General features: G+C 35.9%; 1 protein-coding gene across 1 annotated transcript; it reads left to right on the top strand.

Moving 5' to 3' along the window:
* The first annotated feature begins 762 nt into the window (after positions 1 to 762).
* LOC115953308 (DNA damage-binding protein 1-like) lies at positions 763 to 26,895 on the top strand. The gene is made up of 19 exons (XM_031070912.1): positions 763 to 983; positions 2,989 to 3,037; positions 5,811 to 5,870; positions 5,965 to 6,056; positions 6,580 to 6,631; positions 9,358 to 9,420; positions 9,561 to 9,610; positions 10,907 to 10,982; positions 12,197 to 12,406; positions 12,538 to 12,644; positions 12,793 to 12,901; positions 16,583 to 16,783; positions 16,881 to 17,096; positions 17,412 to 17,522; positions 17,933 to 18,208; positions 20,240 to 20,514; positions 24,026 to 24,377; positions 24,493 to 24,777; positions 25,358 to 26,895. The coding sequence occupies exons 1-19, from the start codon at positions 880 to 882 to the stop codon at positions 25,937 to 25,939; spliced, it is 3,270 nt and encodes a 1,089-aa protein (XP_030926772.1). The 5' UTR covers positions 763 to 879; the 3' UTR covers positions 25,940 to 26,895.
* Positions 26,896 to 27,045: the final 150 nt, after the last annotated feature.

Here is a 27,045-nt window from a genome sequence, read left to right as displayed (position 1 = left end):
CTTTTTTAATTTTTTTAAAATTTTTTATTTATTTATAAAGTTTGAACATTTTGTTGGAAAAGTGTGTATATTATGTGGGAAAATGTGAACATTTTTTTTTTTGGAGAGTAAATTATGTGAGAAAGTGTGTATATTTAGTTGAATGTCTATACTTTTGGTAGTGAGCGGAAAAGTTGGTACATTTTATGGGAGATTTGGAAACACAGTACATATTGTAAGAAAATTTGTAAATTTTATTGGAAAATTTGTACATTTTTTCTAAATATCTTTACATTTTTATAGGAAATTGTATATATTATGTAGTAAAGTCTGTACTTTTTTTGAGAGAATAGTATCGTATGTACATTATGCAGAAAAATCTACAAATTTTATTGGAAAGTTAGAAAATTACGTAAATAAGTATGTGCATTACGTGGAAAACTGTGTATATTTTGTGAGAAATTTTTTACTCTATATAGAAAAGTCATTACAATTTGTTGGGAAGTCTGCATTATGAAAAAGTTTGATAATTATGACAGTTATTACCACCCTCATCGTTTACTATTTAGATTGTTGATTTTGACAACCTGCTTTTTGTCAAACTCTCGATATTTTGTTTATTACTCACTTAATTGGGTACCTAGAGAGGCCCAATAGAACTGCCCATGAATTGGGCTAATGGGCCCAAAAAAAAAGTAGAATTTCTCTGGCCCATCCATTATGGACTTTTGGACTATAATTCTTTCGACGAAAAAAAAACCCACATAAAGCTAAAGGGTATACTGTACACGTGGGCGCGGTGCTAGGCGATTTATCTATCTGCGAAGCCGACACCACCACCGCAAGAGAGTAGTGCTAGAAAAAGCTCGACACAGAGAGAGAAAGAAGAAGAAGAAGAAGATGAGTATCTGGAACTATGTGGTTACGGCTCACAAGCCCACCAACGTGAACCACTCCTGCGTCGGCAATTTCACCAGCCCTCAAGAGCTCAACCTAATCATAGCGTAACCGCTCTTCATTTCTCTCATTCTCTATTCAAACCGCTTCTCTCGGAATTTTTTTTTTTTTCATTTCTATTTACGAATTTGGGTTTTCTCTTTCTGCTTTAGGGTTTTATTAATTTTTTTTTTGACAGTGATTGAATTTATTCATGATTTCAAGTTTCTATTGTGCTTTGCTAGTAGTTAATCTATGCGTGTTGCGTTTTATGCTTCAGCAATAATCATTTGTTTTTTAATGGACTGTACATTAGGTTGTTTTGAATGCCCATTTTGTAAATTACAAATGTAAACCTTTTGGCTTAATAGTAAACCATGAAATGATGGGTATTGCCAGTCTATTGGGATTGTAAAAATGATTATTCTTCTTTATAAGTAATAAAATTCGCTAATATCATTCATGGGCACGCGCATAAATTGCATAGCCCATCTGGGGTGAATGCCCCTGGATTACCTGGCAACTGATTGTGGTGGGTGGGGTCAGTTACCCGTAGGTTTTACCGTCTAGAGGTGAGACCAAGGGACTTTTTTTTAGAAAGGTTTCCTACGTTATAAAAATAATAATCACTAAAAATTTTATCTATGCACTGTTTGTTTCGTTGGAAAACCTCATGTAAAGATAATTTTCTATATTTTTCAGTGTTTGGTAGCATAGAAAAAAACTGATCAACGGAAAACTATCTTTAATCAATGAAAAATTTTAATAAAAATAAGGCTTGTTTTCTATAGGTTGTTTTCCAAAAAAAAAATTTGGAAAACAATCTCTCTCTCATGGTACACTCTCTCACTCTTTCTCTCTTCCATTTTCTTTTTCTTTCCTCCTACCCTTACTGTCACTAACTCTAGTCTTCCCTCTTCTATAGATCTCTCTCTCTCTTTCTCTCTCTCTCTCTCTCCATGTTTCTCTTCCCCTTTATAACATAGTTCTCTGGTTAGATTTTTCTTTTTCCCCTCATTACTCAGTAATTATTTCATTCCTCTCTACCAACTTGCAAAGGAAAACATATTTGCAGTGGTAATTATTTCATTCTTATCTATCAAAATCTCAATTCTTTACTTTGAATTTCAAACTTGATTTTATTTTTTTCTCTAAGAAATTTTTGGTTTGATGGATTGCAGGTGGTTCTTTTTTGCACATAAAAGTGCTAAAAAAATTATAAAAAATAAAAAAGAAGAAGAAAGAATGAATAAAGTAAAAGACGAAAATTTTAAACATAGTGCCTATACAGCTCTAAATTGCTTTTACATAGGATAATCTTTACAGTAAATTAATAATATTGTTATATGATAAATGATAATTGTTCAGGAGAATTGTATTTGTTGGTAGATACATTATGCAGATACTATGCAGTGATAATATATTATGTAGGTACATTATATAAATACATGATTTCAGGTAATATTAAAGATGTGGTTGACTATAGTAGATAGTTAGTGTACCAGCAAAAAAAAAATAGACAATTAAAAGTTATTGTTATTTGTAGTTATTAAAGATGTATTCCTATGTCAATTTTATGTATATGGACAAATGGTTGATATATATATATATATATATGTATGTATGTATGTATGGACATTACTGTCCATATATATGAGTAAGATAAGTGGTAGAGATGATGAAAATTTGACAACTAATTTTGATTGTATCTATTGTCAAAATTTTAGTACGAAAACCAAATTCTTTATATATATATATATATATTGATTACATTAGTTGGTTTACATAATACACATGTTTTAAATTATACGAGAAATATAAAAAATAAAAATAAAAATTTGCATACCAAACACCAGAAAACATTTTTAAGCTCATTTTTAAGGTCGTTACCAAACACTAGAAAATGATATAGTTTTCTAGAAAATGCTCTTGGAAAAATGAACCATTTTTCAGAAAACGTTTATGCTGAAACAAACAGAGCGTAGAGCTTTTTGGTGTCACATTTTGGCTATAGTTTGCACCACAGAATGAATTTATAGAATGTGGTTTACTCACAATTCAAAATATTTTCAGGAAATGCACCCGAATCGAAATTCATTTACTTACTCCTCAGGGCTTGCAGGTACATTAATTCCCTCTTTATTTTATTTTGTTTTGTTTTGTTTATTTATTTATTTTTTGCATTTCTTTCTAGCTGCTGTTAAGTACAATTAGTTGTATGAAATTGGAATTTTTACTCTGCCCACATGCGTGGTGCACTTGCGCCCGCACATGCAGAATCTGTTTTAATAATTGTTAGAAACAAGCCTTTTTTTTTTTTTTTATCGGTTAAAAGTGGGGTAAAAGTTTTTAATATAAGGGTGACTAATTCTATAGAAATTCCATGTAATAAGACCTGGTAAAGACAGTGTTATATTATATTGGAATTGAAGCGTTTCCTTTTGCATTATGGCAAGTTATAGTTTGCCGATATATCATTCTTCTGTTTTGTGTTGATGTATGTTGATTTTTGGTGGTAACTGGTCTATAAAAATTGTATTCTTGTAAGTAGTTGTAGTTAAGAGAGACATGAAATGGAAAACTCTGGTCTTCAAATGGCAAGCTCTGCCGGTGGACAGATGAGATAAGTTCCTTAATGAAACAAAAATAATAATCTTTTTATTTTATGTTTTCAAGTTTTTGGGTTTTCTAGGCCCTTTTTTTAGTCATTCATAAAGTGGAGAGGGCTTGTTCTGTGGCTATGGCTGAATAAATTTTGGTTATTATTATTATTTTTTTACTTGATTTATATTGCTTTCTTTTTAGGAAAAGTATACATGATAATAACTTTTAAGGTTTTCTAATAGAAAAAGAAAAATTCATTTTTTCATGGATAGAGTTTGAAGAGGATGATGGTTTATATCATGTTGTAAAATATTTTTTGATAGGTAATAATAATATTATTAAAACAAACTAAAAAATAGACAAAAGCCAATACAAGGTGTTCATGATGGTGAACACAAGGAAAAGCAATAAACAAAATAAACAGCAAACAACTAAAAGGAAAAACTTAAAACGCAATACTAAGGGAAGAAATAAACTCTAAGATAGTGGAGCATTCCGAGAAGCCCCAACACCTAGACCAATCAAATAAAGTCTTCTGGCACAGAGCTTGTAATTGAACCAAGGATTTCTCAGTGTCCTCAAAAGAGCGCCGATTTCTTTCCGTCCAAACATTCCACATCAAACAGCCGGGAATCATATTCCATATGTCTGAATTAAATTTTCCTAGCCAAAAACTCCAACAATACACCAAGCTTTCCACAGAGCTTGGCATGACCCAATGTATCCCAAAGATCTGAAGCATGTAAACCCACAAAGAGTGAGCTACCGGACAATGGAGGAGAAGATGATCCACGGTTTCCTCATTCCGATGGCACATACAACACCTATTCACCAAAATGCGCCCCTTAAGCTTAAGATTATCCAAAGTAAGGATCTGTCCATGAACCGCTGTCCACACAAAAAAAGCCACCCTCCTAGGGATCTTAGCTTTCCAAACACCCTTCCACGGAAAATTGGAATCAGCTGCACCCCTAATGATATTGTAATAGGACCGGGTATCAAACATGCCATTCCCTTTGAGACACCAATGAGAGGTGTCATTCCCACCACCCCTAGGGATCCGAGATTGAATGAACTCAAGGAAAGATAAGGCAGCCCCTAATTCCCTTTCATGAAAGTTCCTATGAAATCTCAAATTTCAGATTCTACCGTTACGACCCTCTTGGTAGCATAGAACATCAGAAATGTAAGCTTCCTTGTTGTTAGAACACACATACAACTGAGGATAAAGCCTATTAAGTGTGTTATCTCCAACCCACTTATCATGCCAAAAAAGAATACGAGAGCCATCCCCCACCACTAAGGACACATGGTTGGAGAAGCTCTCCCAACCATCATGAATACCACGCCATGGACCACAACCGTGAGCCCTGAAGCATCATGTGCATTAGTTTGAGCACTGTGCACATTTTATGTTATTGGTTTAGACCTCATGTGCACCTTACCTATGTGGGAGGCTTCACACTTTAATTTTGACTTTTAGGGAATGTTAATGTTACAAATTGAACTACAATGTGTACTTATATATATATATATATATATATATATATATAAAGGATCTACTATGTAGGTCTGTGTTTATGGCCTAACCATGGAGTAAAGTTTAATTTTCCCAAAAAATGCATAAAAAAAGAGAGTGTGGGGGCAGGACAAAGAATTAGCTATGGGAAAATAAACAGAGAGGGGAAAAAAAATTTATTGATTGGCAGTCAAGGAAAATTATAAGGATAATTAGATGTGTACGCCTATTTAACTTGTACCATTTGAGTCTTGCATCCTTAAACTTACTACAGGAAAGATTATGCACTAAAATTGTCACTCTTTTTTACTGGCAATTTACACATGCACACAATATATCTTGAACCCATAATATGAACCCCATACCCTGACTTTGAAGCCTTAAGCTTGCTCTAGGCAGCTTGTGACTTTATCATTGCACCAGACAATGACCCCTTAGTTATTTGTGGTATACCTCTTCATAAAAGGTAGAATCTTAAGGTTTCTAAATCGATCTTGAACACCTAATCAAAGATCCTTGGTTTTGATGACTTTGAGTTTGAGGGATAAAATATCTTCCAAAAACCTTTATAAACTAAAGTGAAAAGTGTCTTAAGATATTCTAATTATATTCTCTAAGATACACAAAGAAAGAAGATTTTCATGTCCAACTTCTTTGTGATTTGATCTTCTTTCAGTTTTCAGTCTTTGTGTCTACTATCTTTTTTTCCCCATGGGTCAGCTTGAACTAAGATCTAAGACCATGAACTTCATCTAAATTTTTTCCTGTGCAGCCTATGTTGGACGTGCCAATATATGGGAGAATTGCAACACTTGAACTTTTTCGCCCTCATGTAAGCATTACTATAAGCTTTTCCTTCAAAACCCACAAAGATATGTTATGGTTTACTTATTTTTTCCAGCATTCATATCACTTTTTTTGAACAGGGTGAGGCACAAGATTTTCTATTTATTGCAACAGAAAGATACAAATTCTGTGTGCTTCAATGGGATGCTGAGACATCTGAGCTTATCACAAGGTTTAAGCTTGAATATATAAATTATAATTTCTAAGTTATCCTGTTAATTGATGTTTGACATTGTTGGAGTTCTGATGCAGCCATGGAAGATTGATTTGCTCTTATTTTGCAAATTCATGTATTCAAGAATTATTTTTGTACAACTCACCCTGCCCCTCTTAAAAAAAGAAAAGAAAAAGGAAAATTATTTTTATAAAAACTATTTTTAGTGTCCCCCCCCCCCCCCCAAAAAAAAAAAAAAAAAAAAACCCTTTGTGTGTGTGTGTGTGTGTTAGAGAAGGATTTTTTCCCTTTAACATCTTTTTAATTACAATTGATATTTGCTTCCATCTCTTTTTCTGGAACTTACTTCCATTACTTAATAAATTGTTGGTGCCAGATAATAACTTTTAGTCAGGAATATATGCATCATCTTGTTTTCTTTTCTTTGATATGTGAGAAACCTTCATTACTCTATGAAACCATTGTAATTTATGGATGGATTTAAATAAATTTTTGCACTGACAAATTTATGCCTGTTTAGAGCAATGGGGGATGTTTTGGATCGTATTGGTCGTCCTACAGACAATGGTCAGGTATTTATCTGATTCTAGGTTCACTAATCACTTTATTCATTTTTTTGCTGGGTTATAAGTATTTATTGAAGGAGTTTTTTTTTTTTTCCTTTCCCTCCCTTCTATAAGTAAATATTCATTTAAAAGTGCAAATGGGATGCAACTCAAGTACATAGGAAGTACACAATAGGTACACCAACAATTCAGCCATGAAAATTACATTTATCAAGCACCAAGTAAATTCAAAAAGTAATACTGTCCTGAAGCCTCCCATGCATCATAGTTTTGATCCTTGAAGGCTTTTTAGTACACTGCCTGTGTATCCTCTTGGGTTTTTGACATTTTGTTTTAATAAAGCACCATTTCCTTAAAAAAAAAAAAATCCTGAAGCCTCCTTCAAAGTTTGATCTCCACACCATAAATCATGCCAAAACATGACACGAGTTCCCTCACCCTCCTCAAAGCTAATAAGACAAGAAAAATTATCCCAAGCTCCTTATATTTTTCCATAGACCAACACCACAAGGCCCATTGACTGTATTGGCACACCATACTCCCACATGCTACTGTACTTCTTCTCCACAAGCCTCCTCCAGAAAGCTTCTTTCGTTGGAGCATGTTGCCATGACCGTTTCCCCAAAGTGCTTGATTAAACAAGATCAAGTTCCAGATGGCAAAACCTCCCATTGGAGTGGTTCAGATATTTTGTTCCATTAACTAAATGAAACTTAATCTCACTAAACTCTTCCTGTAAAAATTCTTGCTGCAATTTTTCAATACAGTGAGGTATACTTACTGGCAGTGTTGTTAAAAGCGCGCTTAAGTTCAAAGCTCAAAGCCCCAAGGCTCCAGCGCTTTTTTTGCCTCAAAAGCTAGGCTCATTCAAAGAAGCACGCTTTAGGCGCGCTTTTTTGCGCTCTTTCAAAAAGCTCAAAGTGCGCTTTTTTATATTTTTCAAAAAAAAAATCAAAACTGAAAAAAAACTTTAGGATCTTGACATTATTGATATAAACCATTGATTTGACATTGTTTTTAGTGTAACTTACTTATCAAAAAAAGATATTTTGAGTGTAACTTGTCCTAAAAGGCTAAAACCCAACCCAGAACCTCCCAGTTCTTCCATATTTTTATTTTTATTTTTTCTTGATTTTTCTCCTTGAAACAGTAACACACCCAACTTCTTCTTATTTTATTTTTTCCCTTTTGGATATCTACTTGGTACCAATTACCATGTTGCTATGTCCTCATATTCTTAGCTCATTCATGGGGAAAAAAAAAGTACGATATAACATATTTGTGGTAATTGTTTAGTTACTTTAGTGGTTGATGTTGAACATAGCAGACTAATTCCTATAGAGTTACAAGTGATTAAATTATTAACTAATATTACTAATTAGTCATAGGGAATTATGGATATTGGAGATTTAAGAAAGGATATTACATGGAAGTACTCTTATCTAGCTTATCCAAAAAAATAAAATGACTTGATTTGCAATTTTTGTGTTAAAATTGCAAAAGTAGGGCTTATCTAAATGTTATATGAATTATATAAAGTTTTTTATTTCAATTTCTATGATAATTTGATCATTTGATTGTTGCATTTCTCATTAATAATTATTTTTAAATTTATTAAATTATTTTTTTAAATGTGCGCTTCACTTCAATCAGGCGCGCGCTTGCGCTTTGCGCTTTGCACCTAGGCCCCAAGAGGTCTTTGTGCTTAAGTGTGCCCCTCGCTTTTACCAACACTGCATACTGGAAGAGGAAATAGAGAGAGGAAGTAAGTAGGTAAGATTGATAAAGTGCTTTTGATTAAGGTAATTCTACCTTCCTTGGAAAGGTAAAGTTTTCTTTTTCAGTCTGCCAGATCTCTTTCCATCTTTGCCAGGATGGTATTCCAAATTGTTTTCGATTTGAAAGTAGAGCCCAATGGAAGGCCCAGGTACTTCATTGGTTAGTTTGACACTTTGCAACCAAAAATATCTGCCAAATCTTCTTACACATTCTGCACATTTCAACTGGAACCAATTCTAACTTCCCCAAACTAGTGTTTGACTCTCAAGGGCCAAATTTGATTTGAATCATTTCCATAGAATATGACAGAATAATCTTCTTTTTTTTTTTTTTTTTGATAAGTAAAAATTACAGCAGTTACGAATATCCCATTATGCACCAGCCGGGAAAATCCTGGGAAATATGAAAGAATAATCAACAAAAAGCAAATGAGAAATCATTAACAAGTTATTGTTTGAACTTCCAACTGTAAAGTCTGATTTAGTGACCCCCTCACATTGCTTTTTCCATCATTCTACTCAAAACAGCTATTTCAATAACAAATAACAAGAAGGGTAAAGGGTCTCTTTGTTATAGCACTTGAGAACTATTTAAAAAAAAAAATCACTAGGGCTACCATTAATTAAGATAGATAAGCAAACCTTGGAGATACAAAAATAAATCCACTTTCTCTATTTTTTTACTGAAACCACACCTATTCAACATTTTAATGAGAAAATTCCAATTAACATGGTCCTAAGCTTTCTCCAAATCTAGTTTGCATAAGACCCCCATAACTCCTGATTTTAGTATACTGTCTAAGCATTCCTTAGTAATGAAAACCTGATCTAAATTCTGCCTCTTTAACAAGTTGCTTTTCCTTAAGGTGGACATCTATAACATTATAGTTTTTACTGAAAAATTAATCAAATTCATAGCATGTATTTTTCTCTTATTTCATTTCTTTTTTGCAGATTGGCATAATTGATCCAGATTGCAGACTAATTGGACTCCATTTATATGATGGATTGTTCAAGGTATATAGTTTGATACAATTAATTGTGATGCATACACTTTAAATTTTGGTATTTTGTATGCTATTATGAGCAGAAATTCCAATCTTCGCTATTAAAATTAATATTTTTGGTGTAATCATCATAGTTTGTTGTTTTGTCAGGTCATTCCTTTTGATAATAAAGGGCAGCTTAAAGAAGCATTTAACATTAGGTGAGTGTTTGGATAGGAATTATTCCTGTGTTTGTGTTTTGTGTTTTTTGCTTCTCTTTCTTTTTTTCTTTTTTTTTTTTTTTTTCACGCATTTTGCTTTAGGGGACAATTATCACTATTCACGCATTGTAGTAGCACTGTTCACGCATTGTTCAGGGGACCCACAACCACTTTATTCAGGAAAAAATATTAAAAATGGGTCACACGGCACTATTCACACATTTAAAAATTATTTTGCTACAGTGTTTTCAGTTTTCAGTTTCAGCAAAAATAAGTTATATCCAAACGGGCCCTAGATATGCTTTTATTGTTCTTTTGGCCTTCTAATGCTTAAAGGATATTATAGATGGTTATGCTAGTGAAAAATTTAGTTTTGACATGGATGCAGAGTTTTGGTCACTTTCAATACCTTAGGACCTTAGGTGAATGCATCTGTCTAATGCAGCTTTGGTGGTTCGATTTTAGTTTTACTAGTGTAATATTTTCAGTAGGCCAAAAGCATGTTTTGCATTGTTTATTAATTGCATTGTTTAATACACACACGTCATTAATTGTTGTAACTTAAAATAAACCTGTGATAATTTTATTCCCCCTTTTTTTTTCCTAATAATGAAGAAGAAAGTGTGTAGGGGGTAAGAAAGAAAGCAGGAGGAGGTGCGAAAGAAAGTTCTAGAATAGTTGGGAATGACAAAGAAGTAGAGTGAAAATAAGTGAGAAAGTGGTGAGATAGATGGATCAGAGGGGGAGGGACAGCAAGCATGTGAAACTTAACAATAAAAAAATAGATCTTCTCCCACTTTACACAAAGGATGCAACCAAGTTTCACTCTTTCTCAAACACAAATTACAGCCAGAAAAAATAACTTGACTCTTAGTATAAATCAAAGAACTAAATCAAGGGCTTCCCATATGAAATAAAGCGGAAAGTTTACCTAACCAAACTATCATGGAAGTATGAATATCTATTGTTTCATCTGCTGTTTGATCTCATTCTACCATACTGAGTGCAACCTCATTTGACATTTGTCCCTGAGTAATGTCTTGACAAGTAATGGAAGAGTGCTTGGTGTCCTCTTTGTAATGTCCAATCTGGATTTTGATAACAAGCATGTGAAAGAGTATTGAAGATAGCCACTGACAGTAGACACAAATTTGAAATGCTGATAAACATTTAATTCGTTCTTATAACATTGATTTCTATGAATGATATAATAGTTCCTGCTGTCTATGTTTCTGGCGTTCATTTAGTTTATCAGAATAATCGCACTGATTACATCTTTTGACTGAATATTTTCAGGCTTGAGGAACTTCAAGTTTTGGATATCAAGTTTCTATATGGTTGTTCAAAACCTACAATTGTGGTTCTTTACCAGGTTTCCTCCCCCACACCCCCCCCCCCCCCCCAAACAAAAAAAAAATGTTTCTTTTTTACATCCATGTGTTTATCAATAGCTATGTGTTTTAACTATGTTGGGCCGGCACAAATTCAACATATGAGGATATGTGGACTGGCTTTTTTGTTCCTTTTTTTGCTTCCTTTATTTTTTGGGGGAGGGTGGGAGTTGTGTTTGGAGGGTAGGTTTCCATGGGGCCACTAAGGTCTGTTGGATGCACAGTGGGAGGTAGACCTCATTAATTCTTTTAAACTCCCACTCTCATGCTCTTTGGTCTGCTGAAATCCACTTGGGTGTATGGGCTACATGAGGGGAGTTGACCCCTCAATTTTTATCATCACTGCTTCCCAAGAAAAATTTACCAACTAGTCTAGGTAGCATCACTGACATGGCAAAATTCTTGTTAAAAAAACATTTCCAAGTAAGTGCATTTGTTCATGCATGTAGGGCCACTAAGGTCTATTGGATAGACAGCGGGAGGTTGACCTCATTAATCCTGTTCACCTCACTTGCCCCACTCTCTTTGGTATGCTGAGAGCCATGTGAGCTTATTGGCCATACAAGGGGAGTTGACCTCTCTATTTCTATCATCATCCCTTCCAATAAAAATTTACCAACTAGTCTAGGTAGCACCTTTGACATGGAAATATTCTTCTTACAACATCATTTCCAAGTATGTGCTTTTTTCCATGCATGTATGTACATGTAGTATGCTTATAGATGTGTCATATTCATTACTAACAGATAACAATAAGTTTGGATCCAAAGTGTGATTGATAGTTCTTTTGTCTGTGACTCTGTAACCAAGTGTTACTGGAGTGCCTGCATTACATAAAATGACGATAAAATTGTAGGTGTCTTTGGCTAATGAGCTCTTGCTCAAATGACACCTTCTCTTCTTGTAAGAGCAAGGTGGCAGGTAAGGTCATGGGTTCATGTCTTTTGAGTGTGTTTAACCCATAAGGGAGTTTTGGAAGCCTTGACATCAACATATAAATTTATAGAAATCTAGACATAGAGACATATGTGCTGCTCTGTAATTTTATTTATTTATTTTTAAGTTCCTTATTGTCTATCTGTGGATTACAAATGGATATTTAATAGCCTTGATGTAGTTTATTTAGATGTGGCTGTGCCAGTACATATAGAATAATAAATAAGATGGCCTCATTTTTATGTTCTCAATGTTTCAGGATAACAAAGATGCTCGCCATGTTAAAACGTATGAGGTTGCTCTTAAGGATAAAGATTTTGTTGAGGGTCCCTGGTCCCAGAACAATCTTGACAATGGAGCTAATTTGCTAATACCAGTACCTCCACCTCTTTGTGGCGTCATTATTATTGGAGAAGAAACAATTGTCTACTGCAGTGCCAATGCATTTAAGGCAATTCCAATCAGACCGGTAGGATAAATAGTGCTGCTGATAATTTTATGTTTTTTAGGACTTAGTTTTCCAAAGAAGGCTAGTTAAAATTGCTCATTGATGGATGGTGTTTTCTTATTCTTTTTTATTATATTGGTGTGCAATTCAAGTCCATCACAAGAGCCTATGGAAGAGTTGATGCTGATGGTTCGAGGTATTTACTTGGTGATCATACTGGACTACTTCACCTACTTGTTATAACCCATGAGAAAGAAAAGTGAGTTCTTCTGACTTCTATTTATGATTAAACAACATACTTTGGGAAAAATCTGCTTGATTACAAACCGAAGGAAAGCATTGTTTCTAATTGTAAATTTAATGCCTTGCGGGAATTTTCTAAATCTTTCATCTACATTCTCTTGTAGGGTTACTGGACTCAAAATTGAGCTCTTGGGCGAAACTTCCATTGCATCTACCATTTCATATCTCGATAATGCATTTGTATATATTGGCTCAAGCTATGGAGATTCACAGGTGTGTTGGAGCATTTATTCTTCATATATTTTTGAGATTTTTTTTTGATAAGTAGCAATACTTTATTAAATAAAAAAAAGAACCCGACCATACAAGATGTTTACTAAGGGCATACAATCAAAGCTCTTAGTGTACAATGATCCATCATATCTAAAAGAGAGAAAAAGAACCTGAAGCTAGCAACCAATCTAACAAAGGTTTAAAGAAAAAGATCTTATGATCAAGAATAGTCTGTTCATATCCCTCAAAGCTTCTAGCTTTTCATTCCTGCCAAATGCTTAACATTAGACAATGTGGCACAACTTTCTAAACAGCAATGCTCCGATGACAACCAAACCAACCTCGCCATGAAGGTAATGTATCCAAAACTGTCTAGCTCTCTGCGGCATAACCCACTGAACTCCAAACAGACCAAACAGCATTATTCACAGTTCAAAAGCTACAGGGCAATGAAGTAGTAAATGGTCAACACTCTACAAACTCCCCATTATACTTGCACATATAACACCAACCTAGCACAATAATAGGTCTTCTCTGCAGATTGTCAACAGGAAGAATTTTCCATAACACAGCAGTTCACTAAAATGAAGCAACTCCAAGAGGTACCTTTGATCATCAAATAATTCTCCATGGAAAAGACATGGCAGAATTGGACATTAAAGAGCAGTTGCATCCTCTAACTTCAAAGCTCGACCCTTAGCTGGCTTCCAACATGGTTTGTTTTCTTCAATCCCTCTCACTGAATTAGAATAAATAAGACCCATGAAGGCCGACAATGGTTCCAATTCCTAGTCCCACATAGCTCGTGAGAAATTCATATCCCAGTGAAGAACCCCTTTACATAATTTCAAAAATCCGTTACAGTTGAGTCCTTGTCTTGACTTATTTCAAACAATTCTGGTTAAACCTACTTTAACAAACAATCCCCAAACCACAAATCATGCCCAAATTTCACCCTGGTTTCTTCACCCACCTCATACTAAAGATATCGGAAGAATGTCACCCACTCCCGCCTCATAGATTTCCAAAGACAAACACTGTAGGGATTCCAGACCACAGTAGAGCATCAACCCCTTCATGCACTCCCATACTTCACCTCTATTACTCTCCTCTAACTCTCTCTGTGCCATATACCTACAACCACTTTCCAAACAAAGCTTGATTGAATTTTTTCAAATTTCTGACAGCCAACCCCCCATCTTGGATAGGTGCACAAATCTGTGTCCTGTTAACCAAATGCAAGTTGGACTCCTCACCTAAAACCAATCCATTAAGATTGTCTCTGAAACTTCTCAATACGGTTAACTATCTCAGCCAGAATAGGAAAGATAGAAAGGAAATACGTAGGCAAGTTGAAAATTGTTATCTTAATTAATGTAACGTTACCACCCCTAGATAGATATAGCTGCTTCCATCCTGCCAACCTCCTCTCCAGCTTTTCAAGAATAGGATTTCAATTTGTGTTCTCTTTAAATTTAGCACCTGACGGAAGACCTAAATATTTTATTGTGAAGTTTGACTGTTTACAGCACAAAATAGCCACCAACTCCTCCAAATTAGGAACGTCCCCAACTGGGACCACCTCTGGCTTACTCAGATTTATCTTCATGCCTAACATGGATTCAAACCACATTAACACATGGTGCAGGTGTATGAACTAATGAGTCATGACATCCAAAAAATTAGCATGTCATCTGCAAAGAGGTGAGACACCATCAGTTGGTTTGCTGAGGTGTCAACCATGAATCCCAAGAGATGACCACTACTCATAGCTTGAATGCATCGTTTTGCTTAGAGCCTCCATAACAATCACAAAAAGCATCAGTGATAGTGGATTGCCTTGACATACCCCCGAGGACTTCTGAAAAAACCACTAGGACTACTATTAATTGAAATTGAAAATCTCACTGTGTAAATACAGAAGAAACTCCAGCTCTGTCATTTTTCCAAAAACCCACATCCGGTATGCATAAAGCCCTTGGAACTCTTGACTTCGGTCTGTTTGTCAAAAACTCATTAGCAATAAGGATGAAGCCAAAGATCTGTCTACCCCTCACAAAAGCATTCAGTGACTAGAGATTATTTTTAGGTAGACCACCCTTAATATATTGGCCAATACTTTGACAATAATTCTATAGACCCTGCCCACAAAACTGATGGGCCTACAATTCTTGACATTCACTGCTTTTTATTTTTTGGGGATAAGGGCAATGGAAGTAGCATTGAGGCTCTTCTCAAATTTACCTTGGGCATGAAAATTCTGGAATATCTCCACTACCTTGACTTTGAGAAAGAAAGCCACCATAGAAAAACCATATGGTCTGGGTGCCTTATCTCCATTGAAGGGTTCCACCCCCGAAACTTCTTAATCAAAGGGTCAATTCAACCACACGACATTCTCCTCTAATATCCTTGAAAACTCCAGCTTGTCCAATACTGGTCTTTGGTATCCCTCCAGTATACAGGCGCTTACGGAATTGTGTAATAGACTCAAATATGGTTGCTGGATTGGTATTGAACTCTCCATCAACTGACAAATTGGTAATAGAATTAAATGTTCTGGGAGAATTGGCTACTTGATGAAATTTTTTTGTATTTCTATCCCCATTACTTAACCAAAGCACTCTAAACTTGTCTCCAACAAATCTCCTCCAAGACAGCTGTCTTTTTGAGCTCAACTTGAAGCCAATCCTTATCCAATTTCTCCTCAAATGTAAGAAGTTGACTTTCCCCAATGTTGTCCAGCTCATTAAGGTCATGCCACAATTTATTTCTCTTAAGCTCCACATTCCCAAATTCTTCCTCATTCCATTTTCAAAGCTTTCAGTTTATTTGCCAATCTGAAACTCAGAGAACCTTGAAACTGGTAGGATTCCCACCACCTTTTGAGAAATTGGATCTGAAATTTCATTTTTTTGTCCTAGTCTTAAGTGATCTGGACTCTCCCAAATGTTATTTCGACCTTAAATTTGAGCCTATAGCCTTTATTAGAGATTGACATAATGAAAATGTGGTAATGTGTACTATCCATAGTAGATATCTGGAACCCCTAGGTTGACACTTACAGAACATATTCTACAAATGTAGAGAGTGCTCCCCTGTTTCTAGTTGCAAGCTCAAGTAATTTAATATGGTATTAGAGCAGGAGGTTTTGAGTTCTACCCGGTCTCTTCCATTCTACCTCCCCATTTAAGATCCCACATGTTGGGCCTCACCTATTAAAAGGAAGTTTGAACCCACACGTGTTGTTCTCTGCTTGTTTTCTTGTTCTCTTTTCTTTTTTCTGTTTGTTTCTTTCTCTGTATTGTCTGTTCTAGCTCTGTTTTCATGAGGTAGCCTATTGAATATACTTCTTTCTTACTTAACCAAAAAAAAAAAGACAATTGGTAATTTAATGTGGCAAAAGAATTCGACTTACTCCCTTTTTTTTTTTTCCCCTAAAGAAGTTTACAGTGACAAGCAGGTTTTTATGTGAGGATATGTTTGCAACCTTGCTACATTTTTGTGTATCTGCTTTGCTTTATTGCAATGTTAAGCAAAAGGCATTCTAATTCTTTCAGTATATGGTTGAGTTAGGGATTTTGAATATGTTGTATAATCTCAATATGACTCGTGGATTTTATTTGTTTTAAGGTTACTTGCAATATCAGATATTAACACTTCATAATGGTGTGCACGCAGCTTGTAAAGTTAAATCTTCAGCCTGATGCAAAAGGCTCATATGTGGAAGTTCTGGAACGATATGTCAATTTGGGGCCAATTGTTGACTTTTGTGTTGTGGACCTTGAGAGGCAAGGCCAAGGTCAGGTTGTAACTTGTTCTGGAGCTTATAAAGATGGTTCTCTTCGCATTGTTCGAAATGGAATAGGAATTAATGAACAGGTATGTTTTAACTTAGCAGTTTACTTTTCCCTCAAACCCCTTAAGCACTTATATAATAGCAATATGTTGATGTATGTATGTATATGAAATGGTATAGGCTTCAGTGGAACTTCAAGGTATTAAGGGAATGTGGTCACTAAGATCTTCCACAGATGATCCATTTGACACATTCCTAGTTGTAAGTTTTATCAGTGAGACACGAATTTTGGCGATGAATATTGAGGATGAGTTGGAAGAAACTGAGATAGAGGGCTTCTGCTCTCAAGTGCAGAACCTATTTTGCCATGATGCTGTTTTCAACCAACTTGTACAAGTAGGTTTTCTAACTGTTTTACTTATCAATCTATGACTTCATCTACTGATAAAAATATTTTTGGATGATTTGAATCCAAACTAGATGAATGTTTTCTATTAATTTCATTTTCTTGAGGCATTTGTTTAGGCCTATATAATTTGATTGTGTCATGGAAGAAGTGGAGATAAACAATTCCTTTAGCTACAATTTTATTTACTTGCATTATATGGGTTCAAAAGTATTATTTGTGCATGAGGATTAGAGTTTGAGCTTAAAAAGTCAGTAAATGGAATGAATTGAATGCTCCATCTGGCTAATTAAATGCCTTTACAGGTAACTTCAAGCTCTGTGAGACTGGTCAGTTCTACATCTAGAGAGCTACGGAATGAATGGAATGCTCAACCTGGTTATTCAATTAATGTTGCCACTGCTAATGCCACCCAGGTTAGTTTACCCATTTCTGTACTGTCATGATCTGATCTTTCCATTATCTTGTAATTTTTGTTATTCTTCTTAAAAAAAAAAAATTCAATAATGCATTTCAATAACATTTTTTTTAAAACAAATTTATTAGTTAATTATTCTTGTAACTCCAAAAATTATTTTTTCAACACTCCCCCCATAAATTAGTTTGTTCTTTGTTTTTAAAATCTGGTTCATCATAAGTTGGTGCACTTCTTTGGGTGGGCATGGATTGAGATTTGAGAATGTACCTCCTACAACATTGCAAATAAGCGGAGAACATAATTGCTGTTTATTGGCACTCTCTTACCTTTTTCGGATTGTATTTGTAAACATGCTGTGTTGTCTTTGTAAGATAAATAACCAATTGATGCATTGCACTTCTATGACAGGTTTTATTGGCAACTGGTGGTGGCCATTTGGTTTATTTAGAAATTGGAGATGGGGTCTTGACGGAAGTAAAACATGCACAATTGGAGTATGAGATCTCATGCCTTGACATAAACCCCATTGGGGAGAATCCCAACTATAGTCAGCTAGCTGCTGTTGGTATGTGGACAGATATTAGTGTGCGGATATTTTCGCTTCCTGACCTGAATCTTATCACGAAGGAGCCTTTGGGGGGAGAAATTATACCTCGCTCTGTTCTTCTTTGTGTCTTTGAAGGGGTATGCTTGTGTTTGAGCTTTATTTTCTTTTACTCTTGCCTCAATTCTTTTAAGGCATTTTCTTTTTAATGAATAACATTCTTATTGATGTAAAAAAAGAGCCAAAGTACACCGGGTGGTATGCAGGGGAACAAGAAAATCAAGTAAATTAAGCTCTCAAAGTACAAAGATCAAGCATATCCAGGAAAGAACAAATAGAGAAAGAGCCTAAAGCTAACATCCAATCAAACAAACTTTGAAAAGAAAAGTCCATTCACAGTCCTCAAAACTTTGAGCATTATGCTCCTTCCAAATGCACCACATCTAACAATGTGGAATGGCTTTCCAAATAGGTATATTCTGATGATGCCCATACTGGCCTTGTCAAGAAGCTAGTAACTCCGCAACAATTTTCGGCATAACCTAGTAAACTCCAAACAGCCTGAGCACCATAGACCATAACTCTGTGGCAGTAGGACAGTGAAGGAGTAAATGGTCCATAGTCTCCCCAGCACATTTTCGCATATAACACCAGTCTATCACAATCAATCTTCTCCTCAGTTTATCTATCGTCAATATTTTGCCCAAAGCCACAGTCCACATGAACAAGCAACTTTGGGTGGCACCTTTGACCTCCAAATGCTTCTCCAGGGAAAAGATATATCAATAATACAAATCGAAGACTGATAATACCCATCAATCTCAAACCCCCACCTTTTAGCTGGGGCCTCCATCAAAACTTGTCCTGCCCATTCCTTCTCACAGGAATAGAGTAGATTAAATCCCTAAAACCCTCAACTACTCCAACTCCCGATCCTGCATGGCTCTCACAAAATTTAAATACTACTGTCGGGCACCGTTGCAGAACTTTGTAAGATCCGTCACTGAAGCCTCTTTATCCTGACTAGGCCAAATAACACAAGAAAACCTCCTTTAAGGAAGGTTTTTTTATAAAATAAAATAATTCACAATTATAAGTTTTTATCTAAAACACAGACAGTCTGTGTTCATGTTAAACACAGACTTGCATGGGACCCAACTGCATTTGTGTGTGTATTAAAGTTGGTACATTTTCCGGATACATTTGAGACACAGTAAGCTTAAAGTTGAAAAGAAATAAAAAATGGAAGGCTTGAAATTTTGGAAAAGTGTGATGCATGGTGATCTACTGTGAGATGGGACCTGGTTTAATTCAAAGAGGAGGGAGTCAATGACCATGGTGGCAGAGATCATAGGACCTTTCTCAATGCTTTCATAGGGCAAGGCAGTAGAGTTCAGAGGAGTGGACTTCGTCCCTGATGTCAGGATGAGGCCATCAATCCTGGAGCTTTGGTGGTGGAGGCTGAGCTACCTCTGCTTCTCTCTCTTGGTTTCCTTGTGTTGTGCGATTATTGTGGGAAGGGATGTTTTTCTTTTTCGTTCTTAAGCAAGGAAAGTGAGAAGAAATCATAACCTTGTAGAGGATTAAGAGTTTTCTGTGAAAAAAAGTATTAGTGGATGGTTCCAGCCGGTTAGTGCCATAAGATACTGGGCCTCTTTTTATTTTTAAACAATGTGGCATTCCTTATATAAAAAAAAGGGCGATTCAATCCTAACATTAAAGAGATTATATTTGCTAAAATAATTTATAAATTCGTAAATTAATATTAACACACAAACTTTATTGCATTTAAACCTAAAATTGCGTGTGCACATAGGCTCGTGCACATGTATATATTGTTGTGTTGTCTTGTCAATGTCGACAGCTGTGCTTCTTAGGTTCTTATTGCACCTCAATGAGAGACCATGCCTTGTGAGGCAGATGTCACTAGTTTAAATCTCTCCTTCCCCTCCTGCCCAAATTACTTATAAATTTTTTTTTTATTGTAGACTTCTAGAGGAATTTTAATGGTAATCTTGACATCTATTTGAACATTAAAAAAAGGGGTGGGGGGTGACATCCAATTAAGCTAATGAACATTCTTCTTCAATTCATTAATTATATGTTTCCTTTTTGCACCCCTCAAGTTTGTATGTTTTTTTTTTTTTTTTTTTTTTTTTTGGTTCTTTCAGATATCTTACTTGTTATGTGCCCTTGGAGATGGACATTTATTAAATTTTCTATTGAACACAAGTACTGGTGAACTAGCAGATAGGAAAAAGGTCTCTCTTGGGACCCAGCCTATTACTCTTCGTACTTTCTCTTCCAAGAATACTACACATGTATTTGCCGCATCAGATAGGCCAACTGTTATCTACAGTAGCAACAAGAAGCTACTTTACAGCAAAGTTAATTTGAAAGAAGTTAGCCATATGTGCCCTTTTAACTCTGCAGCTTTTCCAGACAGGTATTTTCTCTCCAATTTACATTTGATCTGGTATAACTTGATTTTATCCTGGAATGCAACACATTTCTATTCATAAAAAATTAGCAGGTACGAGCTAAATCGACTGTATTGTCTGGACTCCTTTATGAGGTTCAAATACCCCTCCCCCCTTGTAACAATTGAATTATAAAAAATAATTAAATTTCTTTTGTTTGGTTGAGAAGAATAAAGAGGTAGTTTATATGAATCTAACAATATCCCCCCCTATTATTTTGGGGGTAATTTTTCCATAGAATTTGACTACAATGACTTGGTTTTTTTGGTTCAAGACGAGCTTAGATCTTAAGCACACACGAAAAAAAGAAAAGGAAAAAAAGAGAGAGAATACACAGAACAATAGGATTTTACCAAGACTCGTCAGAGTATTCTGTGGTGGTTGGAATCTTCTCTGGCTGCTAAGAAGCAGTGAAAACTCACACAACGAGGATCTTTATGTGGTTTTTATTTTCTCAGAATGTTCTTCACTACACTTTAAAATAAAAAAATAAAAATTATTATTGTTGTTTTAAACACATGTTTTGGTGGGCCCGGGTAGAAACAACCAGCCACATCCTTTTCTATCCACTTTATGTTTTGCCCAACCAAACAGCGGAAAAGTGTTTTCACTCCTCCATTTCTCTCTATAATTTTGAGACAAATAGGAATAACCGAACCACGTCTACAAAATGCCAGTACCATCTGGTTCAAAGCCAATGTGAAACTCCTTGGTTAGATGACCAAGATATTGGCAAATACCACATACCACATATGATCGAGAACAGACTAAAGAGTACCTATAATCACATGAAAACCATGAAAGCCAGTTGCTAAGAAAAAGGTTGAACCATAAATACTATCCAAATAGTGAAAGGGTGCTTTATAATATTCCATTCCTTGAAAGCTAGTGAATACTAGAGCCAGTGAATACTAGATCCAGTGAAACGGTAGCTATTAAAGCATAAACTGTCCATTTTTCCTTCCCCGCAAATGTAGCATGATGAGCCCAAGTTACAGCAGCTCCAGATTAAAGGAGAATAGGGCTATTAAGAAAATGGATTTCCAAAGGATCTAAACCCAAATTCCTTTTGGGGGCCAAACATCTTCGATCTCTACTGTAGCCGTAGGTGCAAAAGAAGAATGAGAAGAATCCCCCAAAAAAAGTCAAAAAAGGAACGTAACCTCTGATACTATAAACAGAATAAAACCATATCGAAGCCCTAATTGTACAACTTTGGTATGATGTCCTTTCAAAGTGGATTTGCATAGAACATCGCGCCACCATACAAACATCTTATGTAGGAGAAATATGAGGCCCAAACTGAGAAGTGTTGCACCCCTTGAATTGGGTACATGTACATCACACCTTTTACGGTGGTCACCCAATCTCTGAGTGAACCCAAAATAGGACATGGACTTGGATCTACCAAATGATAAGAATGCCTTTGAGATTCAATCATGAACCACTTTGCCTTGGTTGTATGTAAACCCCCCTTCACCCCCACCCCCTAAAGTGGTATAGAAGGGCTCTTTGGGCCTATCCCTTTTCACCCCAACAAATGGAGCCTTGAGGCTAGCTCAGCGTGGAATAGTACAATCGAGAGGATTGGGAGAGTTTTGCAGGTTGAAGAAGTTGTATCTATCAAAAGGGGGGAGGGTGACTCTTATAAAAAGCACTCTCACAAGCCTGCTTGCTTATTACCTCTCTTTTCTATTCCGGTTAGTGTAGCTAATAGATTGGAGAAGGTGCAACTTGATTTGAGAATGGAGGAGGAGAAGAAGTTTAATCAGTTTACTAGAAGATTATTTGTTCATTTTCTGAGTAATTTCAATGACTGGGAGTAGAAAACTGAGTAATTTCAACCAAGATCTACTGGGGAAATGGTTGTGGAGGTTCATTCAAGAGGATGGCAATATGTAGAGAAGGGTGGTAGTAGCTAAATAAATATGTGGCAGAAGAGAGGGGGTGGGGTGTTAGGAAAGTGATTAGATCAAATTACAGATATGTATTAAATTCTTGGTTGGTGATGGTAGAAGATTGTCTTTTTGGTTTGATGTATCGAACCATGTACTTTTGTTTTTGTGGTATTTGAAGTGAGATGGGTAATGCAAATCAGTGCCTAGGTTGTTTACATATTGGAGGAGTTGAAAAGGAAACGTAACTCGTTATGGGGTAGTATTTGAAATGTGGTTCCATTATGCCATATATGGATTATTTTGAAGGAAGGGAATAGGGAAAATTTTAGAGATAGTACCTTTCAGTTGAGAGAATAAAGTCTCAGTTTGTCAGTACTTTATTTTCCTAAATGTTTGTAGATGATAGTAGAACTTCTTGTGCTGGTGATTTTTTGGATTCTTTGTACTGGTGATTTGTTTTTAGGAGTAGCTGATATAGCTTGTGTTCTTAAAATTGTTTCCCTGACCTGTTGTAAAATTCCTTTAAAATTAATGCAAATATGAAATATCGTTACTTATCAAGAAATGAACATTGGATCAAATTAGTAAACTTAATTGTCAAAATCTTAAGTGCTACATGTCATTTTATATCTTTACCTGGAGAAATATCTGTTTACATTTTTTCCTATAGTTGAGGAATAATTTTATTCATTGTTTTTAATTATTTTTCATTATTGCTCATCCTGAACATGACTTTGTGCACTTCTTAATGAGTTGCTGTGATAAAGCAGTAATATCTGGAGTCTGGACAATGATGGATTTCTGTTTTTTAATGTTGGCCAATATGGGGGAATAGGCATTAACAGCAAAAATATACCTACCTAAGCAAGTTTTGATGGGTCAAAATTGTTTGAACATCTTTTTTATTTATTGTGGCACCATATGAATTATATTGGAAGATAAACAGATAGTGTACCAAAGCTTAGGGGTTCCGAGCTATAGGCGATAATTTGCTTCTGAATGGATCAAGTATGCTAGTCTGAATGAACCAGTCTGTCCACAATAAACCTGCTATTTTTATTTATTTTTTAATTTTGTTTGCAAGTATAAAGCTGACTACTTCATGTAACAGTGATATGCCCTTTGTAAGGTTTGTCATCCTTGGCAAGTACACAATTTTTTCAAAAGACGCATTTAGTGCTGCAGGTTTCATATTTCAAAAAGTAAATCCCCCCCCCCCCCCCCCCAAAAAAAAAAAAAAAAAAAAAAAATCACCTCTTAAAGTTAGAGTTGTGTGGGGAAGGTGGTATGCAAGATTAAGATAAAATGATAATTGCTTTCACCTAATTGTGGACACATAATGGGACAAGATAAAATGAAACCAATATACTCATTTTGAGACAGATGGAGTATTTATTATGGTATAATGATTTATGATAACTAGATAGCATTCGGAAAACTATCATGCTTCAAAAAGTGAAATGCCAGAGAAAGAAGAGGTTCACACACATTTGCATAATTGTTGGCCTGACTAGACATGACACTAGGGCCTTTTTCTCTCTCAATAAATTGATTTTTCTTTTTGCTCTTTTGTCAACAGCCTTGCAATCGCAAAAGAAGGTGAACTTACTATTGGCACCATTGATGATATCCAGAAACTTCATATCCGCTCTATACCGCTTGGGGAGCATGCACGCCGTATCTGTCATCAGGAGCAGTCCAGGACCTTTGCTATTTGCAGTCTGAAGTTAAACCAGTCCAGTACAGAAGATTCTGAAACGCACTATATCCGTCTGCTGGATGACCAGACCTTTGAGTTCATATCCACTTACCAACTTGACACCTTTGAATATGCTTGCTCCATCCTTAGTTGTTCTTTCTCTGATGATAGTAATGTATACTACTGTGTTGGCACTGCATATGTATTGCCAGAAGAGAATGAGCCAACCAAGGTAATTGTGACACTACTGATCCTTTTTCTTATTTAATTTTTAATTCCCCAAAATCTAAAATTAGATATGATGCTGTCATTCCAACTTTTGTTTTTCCTTCATGAACAATTTTTAGGGCCGAATATTAGTTTTCATTGTTGAAGACGGGAAGCTACAGCTTATTGCTGAGAAGGAAACCAAAGGATCTGTTTACGCTCTGAATGCTTTCAATGGCAAGCTGCTGGCTGGTATCAATCAAAAAATCCAATTGTACAAGTGGATGCGCCGGGATGATGGTACTCATGAGTTACAATCTGAATGTGGACATCACGGACACATACTTGCCCTCTATGTGCAAACTCGTGGAGATTTCATTGTTGTTGGTGACCTGATGAAATCAATCTCCTTGTTAATCTACAAGGTAAGTGATAAGCTGTCAATATTTATTACCCTATCATTTACTGTCAAGACATTTAAAGTAATGCTTATTGTCTAATGTCTACTACTCCAACAGCAAATGAGCTCTAGCTAAGTTGCACCTCCTCTTCCTGTACTAACAGTTACAGGGAGAGGAGGGGGTTGTGGGGTCAAAAAAGTTACCAATCGAAAATAATATACAAGTCCAACATTATACATTTCCTGTTTGATTTCCACTCAACAATAAAACACTCCCCTATTTGGGTCTTCAAACATAAATTTTTAATGTCTTCTTGGCCAGTGGTTTAGGTTTTACCATGATTCTTATAGCTAGCCTGCTTTCTTTCTGTTACAGGGTGGGGAGGGGGTTGTGGGTTCAAAAAAGTTACCAATCAAAGATAATATACAAGTCCAACATTATACATGTCCTGTTTGCTTTCTGCTCAACAACAAAAGACTCCCCTATTGGGTCTTCAAACATAAACGTTTTCATGTCTTCTTGGACAGCGGATTAGATTTTACGATGATTCTAATAGCTAGCCTGTTCTCTTGCTGATTAATACACAACTGCTCGTTGTTTTCAGCATGAAGAAGGTGCCATTGAGGAGCGAGCCCGTGACTATAATGCAAATTGGATGGCAGCTGTTGAGATTCTTGACGATGACATTTACCTTGGTGCTGAAAATAACTTCAATCTTTTTACTGTTCGGAAGAACAGTGAAGGTGCCACTGATGAGGAGCGGGGCCGTCTTGAGGTAGCTGGCGAGTATCACCTTGGAGAATTTGTCAATCGATTCCGACATGGTTCCCTTGTTATGCGCTTGCCAGATTCTGATGTGGGCCAGATTCCAACTGTCATTTTTGGTACTGTTAATGGTGTAATTGGAGTCATTGCTTCACTTCCTCATGAGCAGTATCTCTTTTTAGAGAAGCTTCAGTCAAACCTGAGGAAGGTGATAAAGGGTGTTGGAGGGTTGAGCCACGAGCAGTGGAGGTCATTTAACAATGAGAAGAAAGTAGTTGATGCCAGAAATTTCCTGGATGGAGATCTCATCGAGTCATTCCTTGATCTCAACCGTAGTAAGATGGACGAGGTTTCAAAAGCAATGAATGTTACAGTTGAGGAGCTTTGCAAGAGAGTTGAAGAATTGACGAGATTGCATTGATATTGTAACCTAGTTGAAGGGTTTTGTTTTTTCCCCTCACTTGTAACATTTTGCAGATTACATCTTCTTTTGCTTTGGAATATTTGAGTACATAATGTTTTGTAAAAAATAATTTGTCCTGTATGTGTATTATATCCATGATCATTTTAAGCTATCCTGTGGCATTAGTAACCCTTGGTTTGGGTGCATACAAAGAATGGCTGTTACTCTTGTGCTTCAGCCTGGTAAGAAGTAAGATATAAGGTTGCTGAGGTAATTTGGTGGAAGCTGATTTGGTTTCCACAAATGATCCCTAGGCATGCCTTTATATGTTGGTTAGCGATGAAACACAGGTTGCTTACAAGAGATGGATTGTTGAAATGGGGAGTACACAGCGATGTATTGTGCCTATTCTTGAGGGAAAATTCAGAGAGCTGAGACATTTATTCATTGAATGCCACGTTGCAAGAAGAGTCTGGAAAATGATTTATGTATGGAATTCAGCCTACAATGCAATCCTGAGATTGGTTGGGAGAAGATAGTTAATTGGGCAGAGATTGAAGGCTGTAATTTTTTACCTTGGCTTGGGGGCCACTGTTTATCAATTCCGGAAATGCAGGAATGCTGTGTTGCATCAAGGTTGTCCTAGTTTTGAAGAGCATATTATTACCAACATTAAGAAATAGGAGAAAATGAGACTTGAGTTTAGAGGGTCCTTCCATTGTGTTGATGAGAACAAAGAAGTTTGCCGTAAATGGGGACTATCTATTGCCTTTCTCAGGTATTGTAGGTCCTCTGTTTAGACTATTGAGTAGGTGATTTGTTTTGTGTTTGCTGTCATATCAGCTTGAATTCTGTGTTGCGTTTCTCTGCTTGCTGTACTTTGTGTTGCTTTTTTGGCAGCTTGTTTCCTGTAAAGATCTCTCTTGATTTTATTAAAGAAAAAATATAATTTGGGCCCATGTTACACATGTAAATTGCTGTTTTCAAGAAGAGATTACAAAATCATTTGAGTAGAAGATGATGTTTGAATTAAGAGATTAAATTGGGTCAAGAGTTGGCGGAAAATGTGTGTTTTACGTCGGTTACTTCTAACCTGCCACATCAGATAAATAATTTAAATTCAA

Source organism: Quercus lobata, chromosome 7 (genome assembly GCF_001633185.2).
Source record: "Quercus lobata isolate SW786 chromosome 7, ValleyOak3.0 Primary Assembly, whole genome shotgun sequence".
Lineage (NCBI taxonomy): Eukaryota > Viridiplantae > Streptophyta > Magnoliopsida > Fagales > Fagaceae > Quercus > Quercus lobata.
Note: the sequence above shows the minus strand (reverse complement) of the source record. Positions and strands in the feature narration are given on the sequence as shown.